This window comes from Pezoporus wallicus, unplaced genomic scaffold, assembly GCF_028554395.1.
Source record: "Pezoporus wallicus isolate ANWC-B61680 ecotype Strahan unplaced genomic scaffold, APGP_CSIRO_Pwel_v1 contig_818, whole genome shotgun sequence".
Classification (NCBI taxonomy): domain Eukaryota; kingdom Metazoa; phylum Chordata; class Aves; order Psittaciformes; family Psittacidae; genus Pezoporus; species Pezoporus wallicus.
In genome coordinates this window covers 6,561,847-6,581,767 of record NW_026636248.1, presented here as the reverse complement: position 1 = coordinate 6,581,767, position 19,921 = coordinate 6,561,847, and the positions used below count along the sequence as shown (strand labels likewise).

The window sequence follows — 19,921 nt, the reverse complement described above, 5'->3', positions numbered from 1 at the left end:
AATGAATGCTTATAACATTTTTTTTTTTTTTTTACAAGCTTTGGTCACATGTGTCATTATCTCAATGCTTCATATCCCACATTGGGCACCAAAAAGGACTGTCATGATTTAACCTGGCAGGCAGCTAAAAGCCACACAGCTGTTCACTCACTCCCACCCACAGTGGAATGAGAGAGAGAACGGGGAAAAAAAATGTAAAATTTGTGGGTTGAAATAAAGACAGCTTAATAGGACAGAAACTAAGATCAAATAATAATGATAAGAGGATTACAATATATAGGACAAGCAATGTACAATGCAGTTGCTCACTATCTGCCAACTGATGCTTAGCCAGTTCCTGAGCAGTGGCCCCTGACCAGATATTCCCCTAGTTTATATATAGAGCGGGACATCATATGGTATGGGGTATCCCTTTGGTCAGTTGGGGTCAGATGTCCCAGCTGTGTCCCTTCCCAACTTCTTGTGCACTCCCAGCCTTCTCACATGAAGTAAGAAGCAGAAACGTCTTGACAGTGTAAACACTGCTTAGCAACAACTAAAACATCAATGTGTTATCAACATTATTCTCATCCTAAATCTGAAACATAGCAGTCTAATAGCAACTTGGAAGAAGATTAACTCCATCCCAGCCAAAACCAGGACATTGGCACTGGTGAGGCCACACCTTGAATACTGTGTTCAGTTTTGGGCCCCTCACTACAAGAAAGACATTGAGTTGTTGGAGCATGTGCGAAGAAAAGCAATGAGGCTGGTGCAGGGTCTGGAGAACAAGTCTGATGAGGAGTGGCTGAGAGAACTGGGATTGTTCAGCCTGGAGAAAAGGAAACTCAAAAGACCTTGTTCTCTACAAGTACTGAAATCAGGCAGTAGCAAGGTCTCACAATCTGTGATAACAGTTACCTGAGATGAAACTACTTTTAATTGCAAAGGTTGTAGGTTGTTCAGGTTACTTCCTTTTTCTGAAGAAGTTAAAGTCATGGATGAGGGAATACTTGATATTTTTTATCTTGTGTTAGCTACTATTACAGCAGTATACATATTACTGCACATGTACTGGGTAGAAGGTGGAATTTATTCCTAGACAGATGGAATGCAGTCACATTTCAGCTGGCAGTCATGTTTAAAGGTATGTCCATGCAGTATGAGGGATTTGTCGTTTTAATCAGTTTTCTGCCCCCAAAAAACAACATACCTCCATTTCTGTTGTAATGTAGAGATCATGTGTAAGTTTTGTTGCCCAGTACCTTTACAGTCTTCACATTCCCTGTGATGCACAATCCTGGCTGGATTTGCTCTGGCAGCTAAGGCAGTTACTGTCCTGTTGCTGTGGGAGACACTTCATGTACTGCAGTCCAGTCTAAGAGGTATCGGGAATCAGCCATCAGTTTTCACATTTTTACTACCCTACATTATTTAACTTCAGTGGTTTGCTATGCTATTGATTGATGAGTTATCTCCTGGGTTTTCACCTTTGAATGAAGACCTTCAGCATGGAATGACTTTGGGCAGTTGAGAAAAGTAGCCTCTTTATTGTAGCCACTAAGTCATGTAGGAATTAGGAATTAAGCCCTTTCTGCAAGGAGAATAGTTTTAAAGATCAGCTGAAGTTTAAATCATGGTGGGGACAGTTTTCACTCCTATATCAGTTAACTTTTAGAACATTTAGTAATGAAATGTTTGTATCTCCTCTCCACATGGCGAGGAAGCTTGATTGCATGGATAAGGCAATGCAAGAGCAATGTTCTTTAGAGGAGGAAAGGAATTCCTGGGGTTCAGTTGTAAATGAAATAAAAAAAACAACTAGGAATTGAGTTGAATGATTAGTGAGAGGAGCTACTGCAAACAAGACTTCCTATAAAGAAGGAAAGAGGGAGTAAAGTGCTGATTCTTCAGCACCTTCTTGTGTGAAACACTTGGGCTCATTATGATTACAGTTCATGAGTTTTCTTGCCACTGGAGTTGTTTCCCCTTTGTATTGTCTTCTATCGCCTCATCCCTCTAATCCAAATTCTGAAGAAATAAAAGTGGGACTGGTGTTTTTGCTGTCAAAGCTGTCACATTTTTCAGCCCACTGGTTATAATTGAAGTGTTTTTATTTGTGGTGTTTCAGGTGCTGCCTTTCATCTATCGTGCCATTGGTTCAAAGCATCTTCCTGGCAGTAACATCACCTTTGTTCATCTCGATTCCCATCCAGACCTTCTTATTCCTGTGAATATGCCTGCAGACACTGTATATGACAAAGAAGCTCTTTTTAGGTAAGTCCCAGATACTGCATCAGAGTTCCTCTGAGTCTAGTTCTTGCTGCATTTGATTTACACTGAATATTGGTATGACTGCATAGGAAATATGAACCAAAGAGGCATAAGTCAGGTTCAAGTTGTATCTTTTTCCTTTTCACTTATGTCTAAAACTTTTTTTAATTGGAAAAAGTTGTGTTTTGTGAATGCAGTCAAATGGTTACATTGCGTATCAAGCAATTTAAGATGTATGAATTTCCTTTTTTCAGTCGTTCAGTAGTATATCATGTTATTAGCCCAAGTTGTTCCTCTGGGTAACGGAAGATCACTCAGTGTATGCTTTGGCTGAAGAGCTGTAATTTAAAAATAGCCTTTCTTTCTTCACACTGAAAAATTGGCTTTGAAATTGAAATAATATATCCTATGTTGACATGGTGACTATGACTGAACAAGATTTTCTTGCTAAGATCATTAAGATCAGTATTTCTCCCTGACTTCTTAGGTAGGTAGGTAACAAGCCGCAGAGTGATCCCTGCTATTGTGTTTCTCTGCTTCCATGTTAAGGTACTTTACAGCAATAACAAGGTGATGCTTGTAGGTACCTATGTCATCCTACCCATAGTCAAGATTTTGTTCTCTTTGTTGGATAAATAAAAAGTTTTGTGGGCTATATTGTACACCTGAAGAAAAAAAAAGGTTGTTGATAATGAGAAAAGATTAATCTATAGACACTAATTGACTCTTTTTAATTACTGAGATTATATTTAAATCTACTTAGATCAGTTTACAGTAAAATACTCTTAGGAGATCAGTTTGAAGTCACTAAGAATAGCATTGATGATTCTCCTTGCACTTTCCTCTGTTTGATGGATCAAGAGAAAAAGGACAACAAAGCTATGTAGTTTATAATCAAAGTGCCATACATGCTAAGAATGAAGCTGATTGCACTGCATAATCCTAACCTTTAAGAAATTGCTATAGACATTGTAGGTCTGTTTTATGAATAAAGATCTCCTTTTTCTTTCTTTGATGATGTGATCCTTACACAGGGTTCTAATTTCAGATAATTTGCGTGGGGGCTTTCAAGATATTGAAGATGTTTGTGGTGTTCTTGACCATGTTTTGCAGGGAAAGTAACTGTGTTGTTTCCTGTTTTTCTGCATTCATTACAGTGAATTAAGTATTGAGAACTGGATTATGCCTGCTGTTTATGCTGGCCATATTTCTCAGGTAGTTTGGCTTCACCCACCCTGGGCTCAGCAGATCTCAGAAGGAAAACACAATTTTTTAATTGGGAAAGATGTATCAACAACTACAATCAGGTAAATTCTCTGCTGATTTATACTAGCAATATAAAAGCTATCTCTATAGCTTTTCATAGGAGGTTTTTTTTTATAAATTCTTTGATAAAGATATAAATTTCATTTGTATTTGTGATCTCCTTAGGACCTAATGTGACTATTTGTGTGAATGGGCACAGTGAAGATGTGCCTTTTTTTTTTTTTTCTAATAGGTAATTCTTTTTGTAGAAAGAATTCTAGCTATTCACATTTCATTCCAGCTACCCAGGTTTTAAATTAGGTCTCATTAAAGTAAATAAATCTCAGAAAGCAGTCATTTTTAAGAGAGGATTTAGGTAACAGAGGGCAGCAATTAGATCTTCCTCAGCCTTCCTTTATCAGGACAAAACAAGCCTAGTTCCCTCAGTTTCCAGCCTTCTAATAACCTTATGTCCTGGGTTCAGCAGTAGCAGTCATTTTTCTCCTTCGTGGTAGCTGGTGCAGTGCTGTGTTTTGACTTCCACCCTGGGAACAGTGCTGGTGATACCGATGTTTTCAGTTGTTGCTAAGTGATGTTTACCCTGACCAAGGACTTTGTGAGCCTCATGCTCTGCCAGGGAGGAGGGGAAGCCGTGAGGAAACAGAGACTGGGCGCCTGACCCAGGCTAGCCAAAGAGGTATTCCATACCATAGCACGTCATGCCTGGGGTGGGGGGTAACTGGGAGTTACCCGGAAGGACATGGGCTTCCAGGTGGGACTCGTTTCTTGGTGAGTGGTATTGTATTCTCTTCCCTTGTTATTTTCTTTTACCATTGTTGTCGTTGGTGGTAGCGGTGGTGATTTGTGTTGTACATTGGTTGCTGGACTGTTCTTGTCTCAACTCGTGGGAGTTGCACTCTTTTGATCCTCCTCCCCGTTCCTCCGGGAGCAGGGAAGGGGAGAGCCCCGGTGGCGGGGGGGGGGGCCTCAATTGCTCTCAGCCCGGCACCACTCACTGTGAGTGAGTGAACAAGCTGTCTGGCTAGGGTTTAAACCATGACACCTTAGCAGCCCTTTGTTAGATTTTCATCTTATTGGTGTCTCTCTTGTCCTGGGGAACCAAACCTGGGCAGATTATTTCAAGTGTGACCTCACCGTTGCTGAATAAGGGGAGAAATCTCTTCCCTTGACCTTTGCTTATACAATGAAATTCTGTGATTAGTCTTCATCACTGCAGGGGTGTACTGCTCACACATGCTCAAGTTGCTTTTTGCTGGGATTACCAGTTCCTGTTCTTCAGGTTTTCGCTTGTCTGTGCCAACCCTGTACTGCTGCATGTTATTCCTTCCCAGATGCAGGACCTTGTATGTATATTATTTTAACTTAATAAGAGGCTGTTCCTCTAGGCTGTCTGGGTCACTCAGGAGGCCAACCTGTCTTCTAGTGTATCAGCTATTCCCCAAGATTCAGTGCTTCCTATAAACTTCCTAAGAATACATTGCTGAGGGCATTAATGAAAATGTCAAAACAGTAACAATCCCTGGTAACTAGCTGTTGGCGAGACTTCAAACCATTGATTACCACCATGGATCTGTTGGTCCAGCCGTTTTTTCACCCACCTTGTACTGCACCCAGTGAGTACATATCAAGGATTATAAACAGAGGATCATATGATAATAGATATTAAATACTTTTAAACATAAGGAAATTGTAATTTTTCAGTGCATCCATTGTTTTCTCTACCAGCTAAAACAGAATTATTGATGGGATATCCTTCTTGCTTTACCAATAAATCACAGAATGCCAAATTCTAACCTAACTCATAGTACAGTATAAAAATAAGATATAATTAAGTAAATGAGATCACTTCGATAAAACTGGCCTGACATAAAAGGGGATACTGATACAAATGTTACAAAATTCATAATTACTTTTTACGCAATTGCATAACATAGTAACATACTTAAGAAAACTGTTCTAAGACAAACTGTTTTTTACTGTTCAGGATCAAAACAGGCAGAGGAGTCACATTAGGGCTGTGTGGGAAAAAAATCATTTGGTCTGCTTTGATTCTGTACTCATATCCAGCTATATTCATCTAGTTCTTTTGATAAGTTTCCCTTCAGGGTGTGCTTACGTGGTTAAATGCACTAGGACTGACTGACCCTTGAAGTTCAGAGATTTGTGTTCAGTAAAATTATAGCAAAACACTGGACAGAAGATGAAAGACAGCTTTTATTTCATTTTCTAAATAGAACCTAAATGTACCAGTCAGGACAAAGTTTGTCATCTTTATTGTGACAAAACTGGGCATCTGGGTATTTAATGCATGTAAAGTTTTCTTTTTTTTTTTTTTTTTAGGGGATGGGAATGGGAAAAAGCAGTTCAGCTTCTGTCTGTTTAGTCTTTGATCTTGCTAGCAAAATTTTTGTTTGGTATCATCCATGATTCTATTTTTCTGGTGTGGGCTTGGGTTTTTTTTGTTTGTTTTCTTGATTTTTTTTTTGGTTTTGAAGTCAGACTACTAGTTAAGCACTGAATCATGTACACAGGCAGGTGGTGAATTCTCCATTCTTTGATAAAGTCAAAGCTCCCCTGGACTAGGCCCTGGGCAGCCTCATGTATCTTTGAAGTTAATTCTGCTTTGATCAGATGATTGACTAGAGACTTCCAGATGTCTCTTCCAGTCTTAGTCAATCTGTGATTCAAGTGCCGATCAGAGACCTGTGGGATTCGTGCAGTCCATGGCAATTTCACATGTGCCATATTCGCTGAATTTTGATTTTGTACAGCTTGAACGGGCATGTAGAAATAGTGTTTTTTTACCAGTGTTTTGGAATAAATCTTTTGAAGCAAGTTTAACAGAAGAAAGCAGAAAAATGCTTTGGTTTACCACCTTAAATAAAACACTAAAGCTCTACAATTCTGAATCTGAGGTCTAAAATAAACATAAATAATAAGACAAAAATAGTGCTTTCAATTACATTTAACCAGGAGAACTAGCACACATGTAGAAATACTTCATGATGGCTGCATAGATCTCCCACAGATCCTGTGGTCACCATAGCAGTCTTGAAAACAACATTTTAAGATGCCTTTTGAAGATGGTCAGGTACCTCTTCTTTAGGTTCTAGGCTTACAAAAATCATGAAGGAAGAAAGATAAAGAGTCCTCAGAAATACTAACTTCCTAAAAGTTTTGTTGGCAACAAGTGGCTGGATAGGCAATAGATATTCTCATTTTAGCAAGCTCAGGATAATCCAGCCATGAGACACTGGGGAACTAAGCTTCAAATTTCTGCTGCTTAAGAAATTATTTGTCTTTGTTTATTGATAGTGATACCTAGTAATCAAATGAGGCTTTAACACGAGTGAGCAGAAGTTCATGCTTCTTCTTAAGCTTATTTTTAAAACTGAATTTATGATGCTTGAAGCTTAATGCACTGAAATGTGGCTTGAAAATGTAGGTTCTTTCATTTTTCACTGTAAGCAGACATTGTTAACATTGCTGCTTTTGTTTGTTTGGGTGATTGTTTTTTTTTAATTAAGTGGATTCCATTGATACGTATCTATTCACTCTCAAGTTACCAGCTTCCCCCACTTAGACTATGGAATCTTATTGGTGGTAAAAAAATGTTAAGTGCTACCTATTAAATCAAAATTCATAATATTTTACTAAATCACTATCAGTGGCTTTCAGGGTACTTCTCAAACACAACTAACAGAATTTTCCTTAAAAATTAGGACCAACACAATCCAACACAAAATATCATAGCTTTGAAATGTTGTATGCTTTATATTGACAGTATCTTGTTAAATTCTGGATTGTGTCTTTAAAATGCAATTCAATGGCAAATTAATCTTAGCAGCACATAATGTAGAATCTTTTCTTTATTCATTAAAACCTTGCAGGGCTATCATAAAAAATATAGAGTGATATTTTAATATATTTATTCAGCAATAAAGAAGTAGAAGTAGAAAAACCTTCAACTTAAAAACCTGCAGACTAAAATAAATAATTTTGTGTGCACAGTTTTATTGCTTTTGTTACCCATCAAACATCTATTTGTTCTTCTCAGTAGCCGTAAAGTGTACACGTTTTTTTTCCCAGCTCTTTGTAAAGATGTATATTAACTGTGAGGTTTTGTCAATTGTAGGGTAACAGGTACAGATAATTACTTTTTAAGTGATGGTCTTTATGTCCCTGCTGATCAGCTGGAAAACCAGAAGCCTTTGAATTTACACGTCATTCTCATCAATCCTACTGAAGCATCAAACAACTGGCAAGAAAATGGTGAAGTAGCATCTGCTAAGAGACTGAAGCTAAATACAGATGACACAGCAAGCACTGCTTCTGCCTCTTCATCAGTGGCTCCTAACCTTGATTACAGCACAACAAATGTGAAGAAAAAGGAAGTGCAAAATACAAGTGCCCTGAACAAGACAGAAACCTTAGAGTGCTCAGCTTCAAGCTCTCTCAGAAACAGTGAAAGCCCAATAAGGAATGTTGTTAAAGATGTTTGCCAAGTACTGAAGAAAGGGGATGCGTATGTTTTAGACATTGACTTAGATTTTTTTTCAGTTAAAAATCCATTCAAAGAAATGTACACACAGGTAAGCATGACAATGGGGAGGCCTCACCATTCACAAAAGAGTAGCAGTCCTAGTGTTTGTGTCTATGGGGAAACTTTCATCTAAGCTAAATTAGCAGATCAGCTAATCATGATTCTGTGATTCAAGGTAATATTTGAAGGAGAGATATTCTAAGGGAGTGTATGCTGCAAGAATTACAACAGCTTAATAGGGGTAGATCCTTATATTTGAAATCGGTATCAAGTGTATATTCAAGCTCAGAGGTATACAGAATGGCTTGCTTCTGCTTGTTGCTTGGGACATAAATTATGCTTGGGTTTCCAAAGGTAATGTTCCAAATACCCACAAGGTTTATCAGAGAGTGATGACAGATTGTATGATTTTTTACCTCCTACAGCATGCTATTGGCGAGCTTCTGTGTTTCAAAAGGAATGGTGGTGTTGATTATCCAAAGAGTAATAGCTTGTCCTGATGAGAAGCTGTTAATGCTCATTTCCTTTATCTGAAGTGCTGACTATAAGGATGAGCAAGCAGCTGTTGTCTCTGATGCCATCACTTAAATCTTAAGACTCTGCATTCTATTTCATTTATAACTTGGCTGCTCAGCAAAGGTAGGTCATCTGTATAGAGTCATAAATATATAGATCCTCAAAGGAGCAAAGCAGTTTGTAGGTTTTATAGAATCATAGAGTGGTTTGGGTTGGAAAGGATCTTAAGATCATCCAGTTCCAATCCCCCTGCCATGGGCAGGGACACCTTTTACTGGACCAAGCCGTTCAAAGCCCCATCCAGCCTGGCCTTGAGCACTGCCAGGGGTGGAACATACAGAACTTCCTTGGGCAGCCTGTTCTAGTGCCTCACCATCCTCACAGTAAAGAAATTCTTCCTTATATCTACCCTGACCTTCCTCTGTTGAAGTTTTCTTGATGTGAACAGGATTTTTAGGAACTAACTAATCTGCCCTGAAAGTTGGGTGTGGCATTTAGGTTTACGAATTCTTCTGCAATATCCTTAATGGTTTTAGCATTTAAATCTAGTTTTTAACATTGTTTTAACTTCAGTCTGTGCTAAAGAACATACAGCATCTTTGAGTTTCAACTGGGCTACTGCTTCCTTGTTCACCAGAAAAAGAAAATACAGTTTCCCTTGACTTCTGTTAGCTTCTGACATTAAGTATTTATGACTACAGTATCTTCAGACATTGTGTAGTGCCAGTTGTTCTGAATCGCATAGAGAAGTGTATAGGGAAAGCACCATGAGGGTCTTGCCATATAAGACAGTACCCCTCTTAGGGCTTGAAATACATTCTGAATAAAATAATGGAGGAGTTTTGGGAGGAGGGTTTGGTTTGTTTTTTTTTTAAGGGGGTGGGGGGGTTGGTTCATGTTCTTTTAGGGGGGTGGGTGTTTTGGTTCTATTGCCTTTTTTGTTTGTTTGTTTCGTGTTATGATAGTTTCCCAGTCCTAGGAGCCACTTTTGGAAGTGGACTTGCGCAGAGCACCCTGTGTATCTTTTTTATATAATGATTTCATTTGTAGTTCATATTTCTTAACTATGTTCCTCCTATTCTAAGTTGCAAAAATTCCATTCTCAAAAAATTTCCCAGGTTAACACTTGAAATGTGAGCATCCAAGGAAAAGCTAAAAACCAAATATAGTGCACCATTCCAGAAAAGTATTGTGTTCCGCACCAAAAAAAAAGACTAAAATCCAAAATGTTGTCCTAAAGATGGTTTGTATTTCTATAAATGTTGAATAGTCTACCTTTCCTTTCTACCTCTGCTCTGAAAAGTTGAGTGTTCACCTTTTTAATGCTGTTAAATAACAAGATCTGTTTATCCTTGATTAATTAAACTTGAATATGATCAAGGAGTAGGGCTGACAACCCCCTGTAATAGTTTAGGTGTGAACTTGTTGTCCAACTACCCTGAAGCCTTTACCTGTCCTGTTTTCCTTTATGACCATAACTCTCCGGTTGGTTTTGTCTGCCTAATTCTGCCATCTCAGTTTTACTCAGCATCTCATTGGGACCTTAGTTCAGCAGCATGTATGATTAATTTCAGAGATTTTTAAACTATCAGATTGTAATACTTAGTTTTTAAAGTTGTGGTTTTGAAGTCAGGTTTGAAGTTAAACAATTGCAAAATGTTTAGCTGAGGCCATGAAGTATTGTTTTCTCAAGCCTTACCACCTCTTCCTCACCTGCATTTATAGAGCGCTATCTGCAGTACCAGAGTAGAGGAATGATCTTGGTGATCAAATTATTTTTTTTGAAGAAGGAAGGCTTTTAAGGTTTTGTTTCTTATTTGAAGAGTCTAATTTTTTGCCTCTTTTTTTCTTTTTTAAAGACAGAATATGAGCTTTTGCAAGAGTTGTACAGTTTCAAGAAGCCTCATAGAAATGCGACAGAGGTATGGTATATCCTTGTTGGATGTTTGAGGGTATGATTCTTTTTACGTTTACCCAATAACAATGAGTTACAAGAAGGAAGGAACCTGTGAAAGGTGCTAAATGAAGTGGCCTTGATTTAAGCTATGCAGCAGGCTGAATGCTAATTAGCAGCAACTTAGGAATTCTTTCTTATTAAACATTTTGGTTAAACATGTGAATTGCAGAAATATTTAGCATGAGTGTGAAAATTAATTTCTGTAAACAAGTGGTAATTGACAAGGAAGAAATGAAAACATAGTAAGTCATTTGCAGTCTTGTTCTTTTTATGTCTCAACAGAGCATTGCTTTGGTGAGGCTTTGGTTTGGTTTTGGTGGTTTGTTTTTTTCTGTTTGTTCCTCCACCCACCTTTCCCCTTCCCTGCCCTAGTTGCTGTTCCTTGATATTCAGAGCTGTGCTCAATGTCTTAACAATGCCTAACTAGTATTTTTATAGAATCATAGCATGGTTTCATAGAATCATGGAATCTAGTTCCAACCCTTCTGCCATGGGCAGGGACACCTTTCACTAGCCCATGTTGCTCAAAGTCCCATCCAGCCTGGCCTTTTTGGTTTTTGGTTGGTGTTGGTTGGTTGGTTTGGGGCTTTTTGTGTGTTTCTTTGTTTTATTTTATTTTCAAACCTATTTATATGTGGAAAGGAAGTTGTTGCACTCTGTAATGTATTATTCGTTTTATGTGTTGTGTGCTTCTGAATCATGGAAATGTAAGTCTGCTGTAGCTGCCAAAATAGTTGTTTAGCCCTGAATTCAAATCATGGAGACAGCCATATTAATAGTCACTACACCAAGTAGTTTCTAAACAAGATCTTGTCTTTGCTTTCATAAATTCATCCTAACATTATTACGGGGAGATTCAACATGCATAATTATCACAGATAAATGAAACTTAATTAATGTGTGTATAAAGAAATTGAGATTGAGATATATGGAAGATTGTCAAATTGATTTTCACATTTCATAGTGAATCAGCAATAAACCTATTTAAAAGGTAGTTAAACATAAAAATGATAAACGTTTGTGATTTAAGTGCTGAGTATGATTTCAGGACATAAGTTATTTATAAAAACCAATAAATGTATAGGAGACAACTAAAATGGTTAGCAGTGAGTAGTGGATAGGTATAGAACTGAGCAAGTCAAGACTAGATTCATGGATGGGTTTATAGTGAGATAGTCAATTAAAGGGTTTGAAGGTAGAAAGTGTGTGAGCTTTGTGTTTTTCAAAGGTTCAGAAAATATCCTAGATATCTAGTCTCTTAAAATCTGGTTTTGTAGTTCAATGTACATTTCTGTCATACTATAAGATAATAATGTATTGTTTGGTTTTGGTTGGTCGGTTGGTTTTGCGTATTATGTAGTATAGAGAGGGATCAGACATGTCTATAAGGTTAGTTACTGGTGATGTATAGAAAAGTATCTTATTCATACCCCAGAATAGGATCATAAATCTGTAGTTCATGAAGAGTTGATGCCTTCAACTATTCTTAAAGATTAGCCCCAGTTGACTGGCCAAAAGAAGCAGCATCTATTATATGATGTAGCCAGCAGACTCTGAAGAGGGAATTGTTATAGAATAGAGTCACAGAATGGTTAGGGTTGGAAAGGACCTTTAGATCATCTAGTTGCAACCCCCCTGCCATGGGCAGGGACACCCCTCAACCATCTCACCCAAGGCTTCATCCAACCTGGTCTTGAACACTGCCAGGGACGGGGCATTCCCAGCCTCCCTTGGCAACCTATTCCAGTGCCTCACCACCCTAACAGGACAGAATTTTCTCCTTATATCTAATCTAAACTTCCCTTGTTTAAGTTTGAACCCGTTACCCCTTGTCCTGTCCCTACAGTCCCTAATGAAGGGTCCCTCCCCTGCATCCTTGTGGGCCCCCTTCAGATACTGGAAGGCTGCTAGGAGGTCTCCACGCAGCCTTCTCTTCTCCAGGCTGAACAGCCCCAACTATCTCAGCCTATCTTCATACGGGAGGTGCTCCAGCCCCTGATCATCCTCGTGGCCCTCCTCTGGACTTGTTCCAACAGTTCCATGTCCTTTTCATGTTGAGGACACCAGAGCTGCACACAATACTCCAAGAGAGGTCTCACGAGAGCAGAGTAAAGGGGCAGGATCACCTCCTTCGACCTGCTGGTCACGCTCCTTTTGATGCAGCCCAGGATACAGTTGGCTTTCTGGGCTGTGAGGACACACTGCCAGCTCATGTTCATTTTCTCATCGACCAGCACCCCCAAGTCCTTCTCCGCAGGGCTGTTCTCAATCTCTTCTCTGCCCAGTCTGTAGCTGTGCCTGGGATTGCCCCGACCCAGGTGTAGGACCTTGCACTTGGCATGGTTAAACTTCATGAGGTTGACATCAGCCCACCTCACAAGCATGTCAAGGTCCCTCTGGACGACATTCCTTCCCTCCAGCATATCAACCGAACCACACAGCTTGGTGTCATCGACAAACTTGCTGAGGGTGCACCAAATCGCACTGTCCAGGTCACTGACAAAGATGTTGAACAGGACTGGTCCCAACAACAATCCCTGAGGGACGCCACTCATTACTGGTCTCCAGCTGGACATTGAGTCATTGACCACAGTCTTGCGTGCTCCCCTCCAGCCAGTTCTTTATCCACCAAGTGGTCCATCCATCAAATTGATGTCGCTCCAATTTAGAGACAAGGATGTCGTGTGGGACAGTGTCGAACACTATACACAAGTCCAGGTAGATGACATCAACTGCTCTACCCCTGTCCATCAGTTCCGTAGCCCCATCATAGAAGGCCACCAAATTGGTCAGGCAGGAATTCCCCTTAGTGAAGCCATGCTGGCTGTCACCAAGCACCTTGATGATTTTCATGTGCCTTAGCATGCCATCTAGGAGAATCTGCTCCAAGATTTTGCCAGGGACAGAGGTGAGACTGACTGGTCTATAATTCCCTGGGTCATCCATTTTCCCCTTCTTGAAAATGGGGGTTATATTTCCCTTTTTCCTGTCATTGGGAACTTCACCTGAGTGCCATGATTTTTCAAATATGATTCACAGTGGCTTAGCAACTTCCATTTGCCAGCTCTTTCAGGACCCTCGGATGGATTTCATCAGGTCCCATGGATTTGTGTACATTCAGATTTTTAAGATGGTCTCGAACCAGTTCCTCTCCTACAGTGGGCCCAAGGTCTTCATTCTCACAGTCCGTGCGTCTACCTTCCAAGACTTGGGTGGTTTGGTCAGAGCATTTGCCAGTGAAGACCAAGGCAAAGAAGTCATTCAGAACCTCAGCCTTCTCCAAATCCTGTGTAGCCAGTTCTCCCGAGAGCTTCTGGAGAGGGCCTACATTCTCCCTTGTCTGTTTTTTATTTGCTGTGCACCTGTAGAATCCCTTCCTGTTATCCTTAACATCCCTAGCCAAGTTTAATTCTAACTGGGCCTTGGCTTTCCGAACCTGGTCCCTAGCTTCCCAGACAACATTCCTGTACTCTTCCCATGCCAGCTGTCCTTGCTTCCACATTTTATAAGCCTCCTTTTTCATTTGAATTTTCCTCAGCAGCTCCTTATCCATCCAAGGAGGTCTCCTGGCCCTCCTGCTGCACTTCCTTCTAGTTGGGATGCAGCACTCCTGAGCTTGTAGCAGGTGATCCTTGAATATCAACCAAGAGTCTTGGGTCCCCCTGCCCTCTAGGGCTATATCCCATGGAACCTTACTAAGCAGGTTCCTGAAGAGGCCAAAGTCTGCTCTTTTGAAGTCCAGCACAGTGAGCTTGCTGCACGCTCTTCTCACTGTCCTGAAGATGTTGTATTCGACCATCTCATGATCGCTACATTCAAGGCTGCCCTGGAGTGTCACATTTCCAACGAGCCCTTCCCTGTTGGTCAGCAAGAGGTCAAGCATGGCACCTCTCCTTGCCGGCTCCTCTATTACTTGCAGAAGGAAGTTGTCAATCGAGGAACCTCCTGGATTGCTTGTGCCGGGCCGTACCCTCCTTCCAACAGATATCAGGGTGGTTGAAGTCTCCCATGAGAACAAGGGCCTGTGAGCGTGAGGCTTTTCCTATCTGTCTGTCGAGTGCTTCATCCGCAGGTTCTCCTTGATCAGGTGGTCTGTAACAGATCCCCACAGTAATGTCCCCCATTGCTGTCCTCCCTTTAACCCTGACCCACAAACTCTCTGTTGACTGCTCACCTGTCCCCAGACAGAGTTCCATACTCTCCAGCCTATCCCTAACATAAAGGGCAACTCCCCCTCCCTGCCTGCCGGACCTGTCTTTCCTAAGGAGCCTGTAATCTTCCATTCCAACACTCCAGTCATAGGAGCCATCCCACCACGTTTCTGCGATGCCTATTAAATCATACCCCCGTAGACGTGCACACATCTCCAGTTCCTCTTGTTTGTTTCTCATGCTGCGAGCGTTTGTATAGAGGCATCTGAGCTGAGCTCCAAATGAAGCCAGCTCATTGGCTGGAGCGGCTGGGACATCTCTACATTGCTCTGAGCATTTATTGTATGTGCTGGCAACTGACTGGGAGCGCTGGGATGGAATGATGCCCTCCTCCCCCAACACATCTAGTTTAAAGCCTCCTTGACCAGTCTGGCAAGCCTCCTGCCAAAACTGCTCTTTCCCTCAGACGAGCTCCACCACCCCCCAGTAGCCCTGGCCTACAAACTTGGGTCCCGTGTTCAAGACAGCCAAACCCCTGACTATGGCACAACCCTTTTAACCATTTATTAACCTGACCAATCCTCCTAGCCTTTTTAGGTCCTCCCCTGTATCCTGGAGAATTGACAAAGAGTCTATCTGAGCTCCAGAGCCCCTAACCACCTCTCCCAGGGCTCTGTAGTCCTTATGTTCTCCAGGCTACTACCATCTATATCCCTAGCACCCACATGTATCACCAGAAGTGGGTAATAGTCAGTGGGACTTACTAGAGCAGGCAGCCTCTGTGCAACATCCCTCATCCATGCCCCTGGTAGGCATCACACCTCCCTTGAGACGGGGTCAGGCCGACAGAAGGGTGCCTTTGTTCCTTTCAAAGTAGAGTCCCCTACTACTACGACCCACTGCTTTTTCCTGGCAGCACCAGTAGAGATCTTCTTTACCAGTGCATCAGCCGGTTGTTTCTGGTGGGAGTGAGTTTCCTCATTAGCCCCCTGCAGGATAGCAGAGTGGTTTTGCCTGGGGACAACAGATTTAGGAGGAAGCCCCTTGCTTTTAATAGTCCTCTTCCTCCTTTTTTTGTTGTGTTTTTTTTTTTGTCACTAATTCCCAGCTTCCTGTGTTAACGGCCTCCTTCTTTCCTCCATGAGCTAGAGGGGACGCTTGAGGCCTCTGCACAGTTTGGGCCAGGTGCAAGCATTCCTGCTTTCTCTCAGCTTCCCTGACATCTCGCAGCCTATTGACAGCATCCCGCAGCTCAGCTCCTGCTGCAGGAGGACCTCCACCAGGGAACATCGAGTGCAGCCCTGCCAATTGTGCACCCTCCCCTCACGGGACCAGTGCAGGCACCCTCTATACCCTGAGCTCTGCACTGCAGCCTCCCCTCTCATCGGCTCTGTCCGGGTGCCTACGCTGGCCACCGCCGGGGCAACCAGAGCAGAGCTCCCAGACCGGGACCCAGTCATATGACGAGTGCTCACCATCCCGCTCGCCTGCCCGCACAAACTGCCTCGACCCACTCTGTTCACCGCACTCCCTCTACTGTTCTATTCCAGTGTGCTCTTTAATAATTTTTACACCCTGATACATTTTTTTATACCAAATGCTAAGTATTGCTTTTCATTTGATGTTATATAGGATCTTTTTCTGCAAATGTTTGCATATACAACTGTATTCATGTATGTAGCTTCACTTCACGAAGAATGTCTCTTTATGTGTTCTGAACTTTTTAAGGGCATAAACCTTTGCAGAATCAGAGCAATAACTGACATTAATATAATTCCATGTATTTTCAGGCACACAGAGCTGATACAACCTCAAAGCATCAAATAATTTGTTTTGTTGTGTTTTCCTTTTTTTTCCCTGAAAATGCTTTTTATTTAGTAATAGTCTTCTTTTTTTTTACCTAAAAAATTAAATTCTCCTTTCATTAGAAAAATGTAAAGGTTGTACTCATCTGAGCATTTAAGTGCTATAGAAACAAATTCAGTAATTACTTGTATACAGTTTCTTAGCTCTCTGTTGTATTCTTCCAGAATTTAGCTGTGGCTTTTTATTGGGGTTTTTTATTTATTTATTTCTGTGGGAAAGACAGAGCCAATGCAGGTGTTTAATTCTGAAGGTTATGAAGGCTTCTTCAGGTATTTGTTCTTATTCGCTTGAAAAGATGTTCTGTAGTAATGAATCAGTTTTTTCTGATGCCCTACTTCCAGTAGATCAGTAATTTCAGAATTTAAATCATAGGGTAAGCCATGACATTCTTACCTCTTTTTTTCCTAACATACTTTTATATGTGCTTACATAAAGGAGGGCTTGCTGGATTGTGTTGAAAACCGTGTTCATCAGCTAGAAGATCTGGAAGCAGCATTTGCAGATTTGTGTGACAGTGATGATGAAGAAACCGTACAGAAGTGGGCTTCATATCCTGGGTAAGAGATTTCTAAATGTCTTAAAATCTAAACAGTACTTTGGGAACTGAACTTTTTCCCACCACTTTGCTAACAGAAAAGGAGAGAGGCTGGATAGGATCTATGCAAGGCTACCATTTTTCCTTTAGAGGAGAGTCAAAACAAAAGAAAAAGCAGTCTGTTGTCTTCAGTGTCATGGTAAGCTTTCCAAGATCAGCCTTGTAAAGCTTCATGCAAGTTCTGTTGCCTGTGGAGGGAGGCATGTTTGGTGACTAAAAATTTAGTGATCTGTGTGAAGCAGAGCTCTCAAAAAAGCACCAAACTATGGAGGCTATAGTGAAAGACTTCAACGGGATTCACAAAGGTTCTGCTTTCTGTGGAAAAATGTAAGTGGATGAAAGGCTGCACCTGAGTGACAGTGTTCACAGAGTGTCTCAGAAGCATCCAACATGCTTTTAAACTAAGTGTTTTCAATTTAAAAGAAACAACAAAAGTCCGAGCTTTCCGTTCATAGGAAAATCACACATTTTCCCCATCAAATGCAGCTGTTACTGCCAGACCTGTGTTACAGTGACCGCAAGCATTTTGTATCAAGTTCATGTGACTTGTGAGTTACAACAGCTTCTCTGCAGGTCTGTGTTAAAAGAAGTACAAAGAGGCCTTGCCAGAGGCAGTTATGAATATAAGGGCTTTCAAAAAAAAAACCCCAAAACTGGTGAGACATTACAATAGTACTGATAATTTTCGTTTTTCTCAGGTGCCAGATGACAGAGGGGCAAAGTTCATTTTCATATCCTAAGCCAAATCCTTTCTTCCTTTTTTTTTTTCATCCCTCTCTTTTACACTTAAGGTAATTATATGTCTCCAGCTGTTTCTCTAAGAAGTTTTGGTTTTGTTTTAACTCCAGAATGAAGCCACTTGTTCAACTAGTTCACAGTTTGAAAACCAGGATGGAAAGCCCAGACTATGAAATGGTAGGTGACTAGGTAAAAGACCAGAAAGTAGACACATTTCAAAAGTGTAGCTTCAAAAGGGAGGGAAAAGATCATGCTTCATGTAAAGCTTGCTTTTTGATTCATTTTCACATTGAATTTGTGAGATTTTGGTAGTTTTCCTTTTTTTATACGTCTTGTTACTTAGGCCAGCTTTTCTATTTCAGGCTTCTAAAATTCTAGTATTCTTGTTTATATTTAGAGGACATTAATGTGATCTCTCAGGACTGTGACATCTCAGACTGCTTCCTGTGAAGATGATTTCATTTTACCAGAGTGTGTTGATATACCTTATAGAACTTAAGTTACCTGTTTGTAAAAGATCAGACCTGTCAGTTTCAAGGACTGCAGCGTACTCTGAATTCGTAGGAGAAGTCCAGTGTACTGAAGATAATGAAGCAATCAATATAACCTCTGAATTTTATTCTTTTTCTTTAAAGAACAGGTTGGGGAAAAAAAACAGCTCTTATTGCCTGGAGAGTAAGTTACCTACTAGGCTAGGGATGTTATTTTAGAGGCTTTCTGCGCACATAAGCTACATCAGTAATTCATCATCAGAAATTGGATCTCTGTTTAATTTACATGTAGGTTCATCAGGCTGGTCTGACCTGTGATTATATGGAGCTTCCTCACCATGTTAGCACTGAAGAGGAGATCGAAGGCCTCATAAAATCCATTAAAGTTCTGCTAAAAGATATGCCTAAGCCCACGCTTGTGACAATTGCTCGGTAAGACTATATAGACACTTCTACTTTAAAACTCTCAGACTGTGCTTACATAGCTAAATGATTTTAGCAATATAGCAATGATTGGCACGTCTTATATTCTGTCTTAAAATGTAAACCTTACAGTGTAGTGAAAATTAATATCTGATAAAGTTGTCAATTTGACATAAAGCATTGACAGTATATGCACAGCTAAGGGAAGGTTCTGTTCTGACAGCCGATTTTACTGGGATTTAGAATAGCTAGCACAGATTGCAGAAGCAGTAAAAACATATGATGACTTAATCAGCTTCAACACAGGCTGTACAAAGCCTGTGATGAGGCCTTGAGTGTGCTGAGATTGGTAGCTGTCGCTGAGGTTCATACTTCTCCACTACTTGTATTGTGCTAGTTAGAGCAAAGCTAGCTTGGGCAAGCTTGCATGGGTTGAAATCACACATTCTTTTTTCTATTGCTTGAGGGCTTACTGTACTAGAGATAGGTTTTTTGGTTTTGCCAAAATTTCTAATGGAAGTGGCTTTCATCTGGTAGGCTGAAAGAAATTTATATTCTAGAAAGCTCTAGTAAAGCTTTATGTGGGGTAAAAGTTTTGCTTTTATTTGGGAGAAAAGGATGGAGTTTGAGGCCAGGGACCTGGGATAACTAGGGATCTGTCCTGGGAAAACTTAATTTGAAGACAACAGTGTATCTGCTAACAAATTGTTGTAATTTAATCACTTAAAAAATAGTAAGTGTGCCCTTAAAGGGAAGTCAGCAATAGCAGAAGCTGACATGAAATTGTTCTTGTCAACAAGATTTAATATGACTAACACCTGCAATAAAAGAAAGCTGTATTTCCTGTGCTGGCTGCATGGTTATCATCCACTCTTGCAGGGAAAGCAGAATCATTTATGTAGGTCTTGACAGACATAAAACCCAAGAAATGTCAGCTCTGTTTTTTTGCTGTTTGCAGTTCATTAATAGATACTGTAAATAATGTTATATCCCAAGGATTGTGAAGATTTTTTTTTCCAAGTTTTCCTACCTATTTTGCTAATAGCATTTGAATTTTTTGATCTTAACTTTTCACCAGTCCTTTAATACATCATTTGCTTTAACTTTGACTGCCAGCATGTT

The 19,921-nt window shown here is 40.5% G+C and overlaps 1 protein-coding gene across 2 annotated transcripts in view; it reads left to right on the top strand.

Moving 5' to 3' along the window:
- CUNH5orf22 (chromosome unknown C5orf22 homolog) overlaps positions 1–19,921 on the top strand; it is a 49,625-nt gene that overhangs the window by 5,028 nt on the left and 24,676 nt on the right. For both annotated transcript variants that reach the window (XM_057399419.1, XM_057399418.1), the window contains exons 2-8: positions 2,111–2,256; positions 3,411–3,560; positions 7,655–8,111; positions 10,438–10,500; positions 16,988–17,109; positions 17,996–18,062; positions 18,669–18,808. In XM_057399419.1, coding sequence (XP_057255402.1) covers positions 2,111–2,256; positions 3,411–3,560; positions 7,655–8,111; positions 10,438–10,500; positions 16,988–17,109; positions 17,996–18,062; positions 18,669–18,808 — 1,145 coding nt within the window. The remainder of the gene's footprint in view (positions 1–2,110; positions 2,257–3,410; positions 3,561–7,654; positions 8,112–10,437; positions 10,501–16,987; positions 17,110–17,995; positions 18,063–18,668; positions 18,809–19,921) is intronic.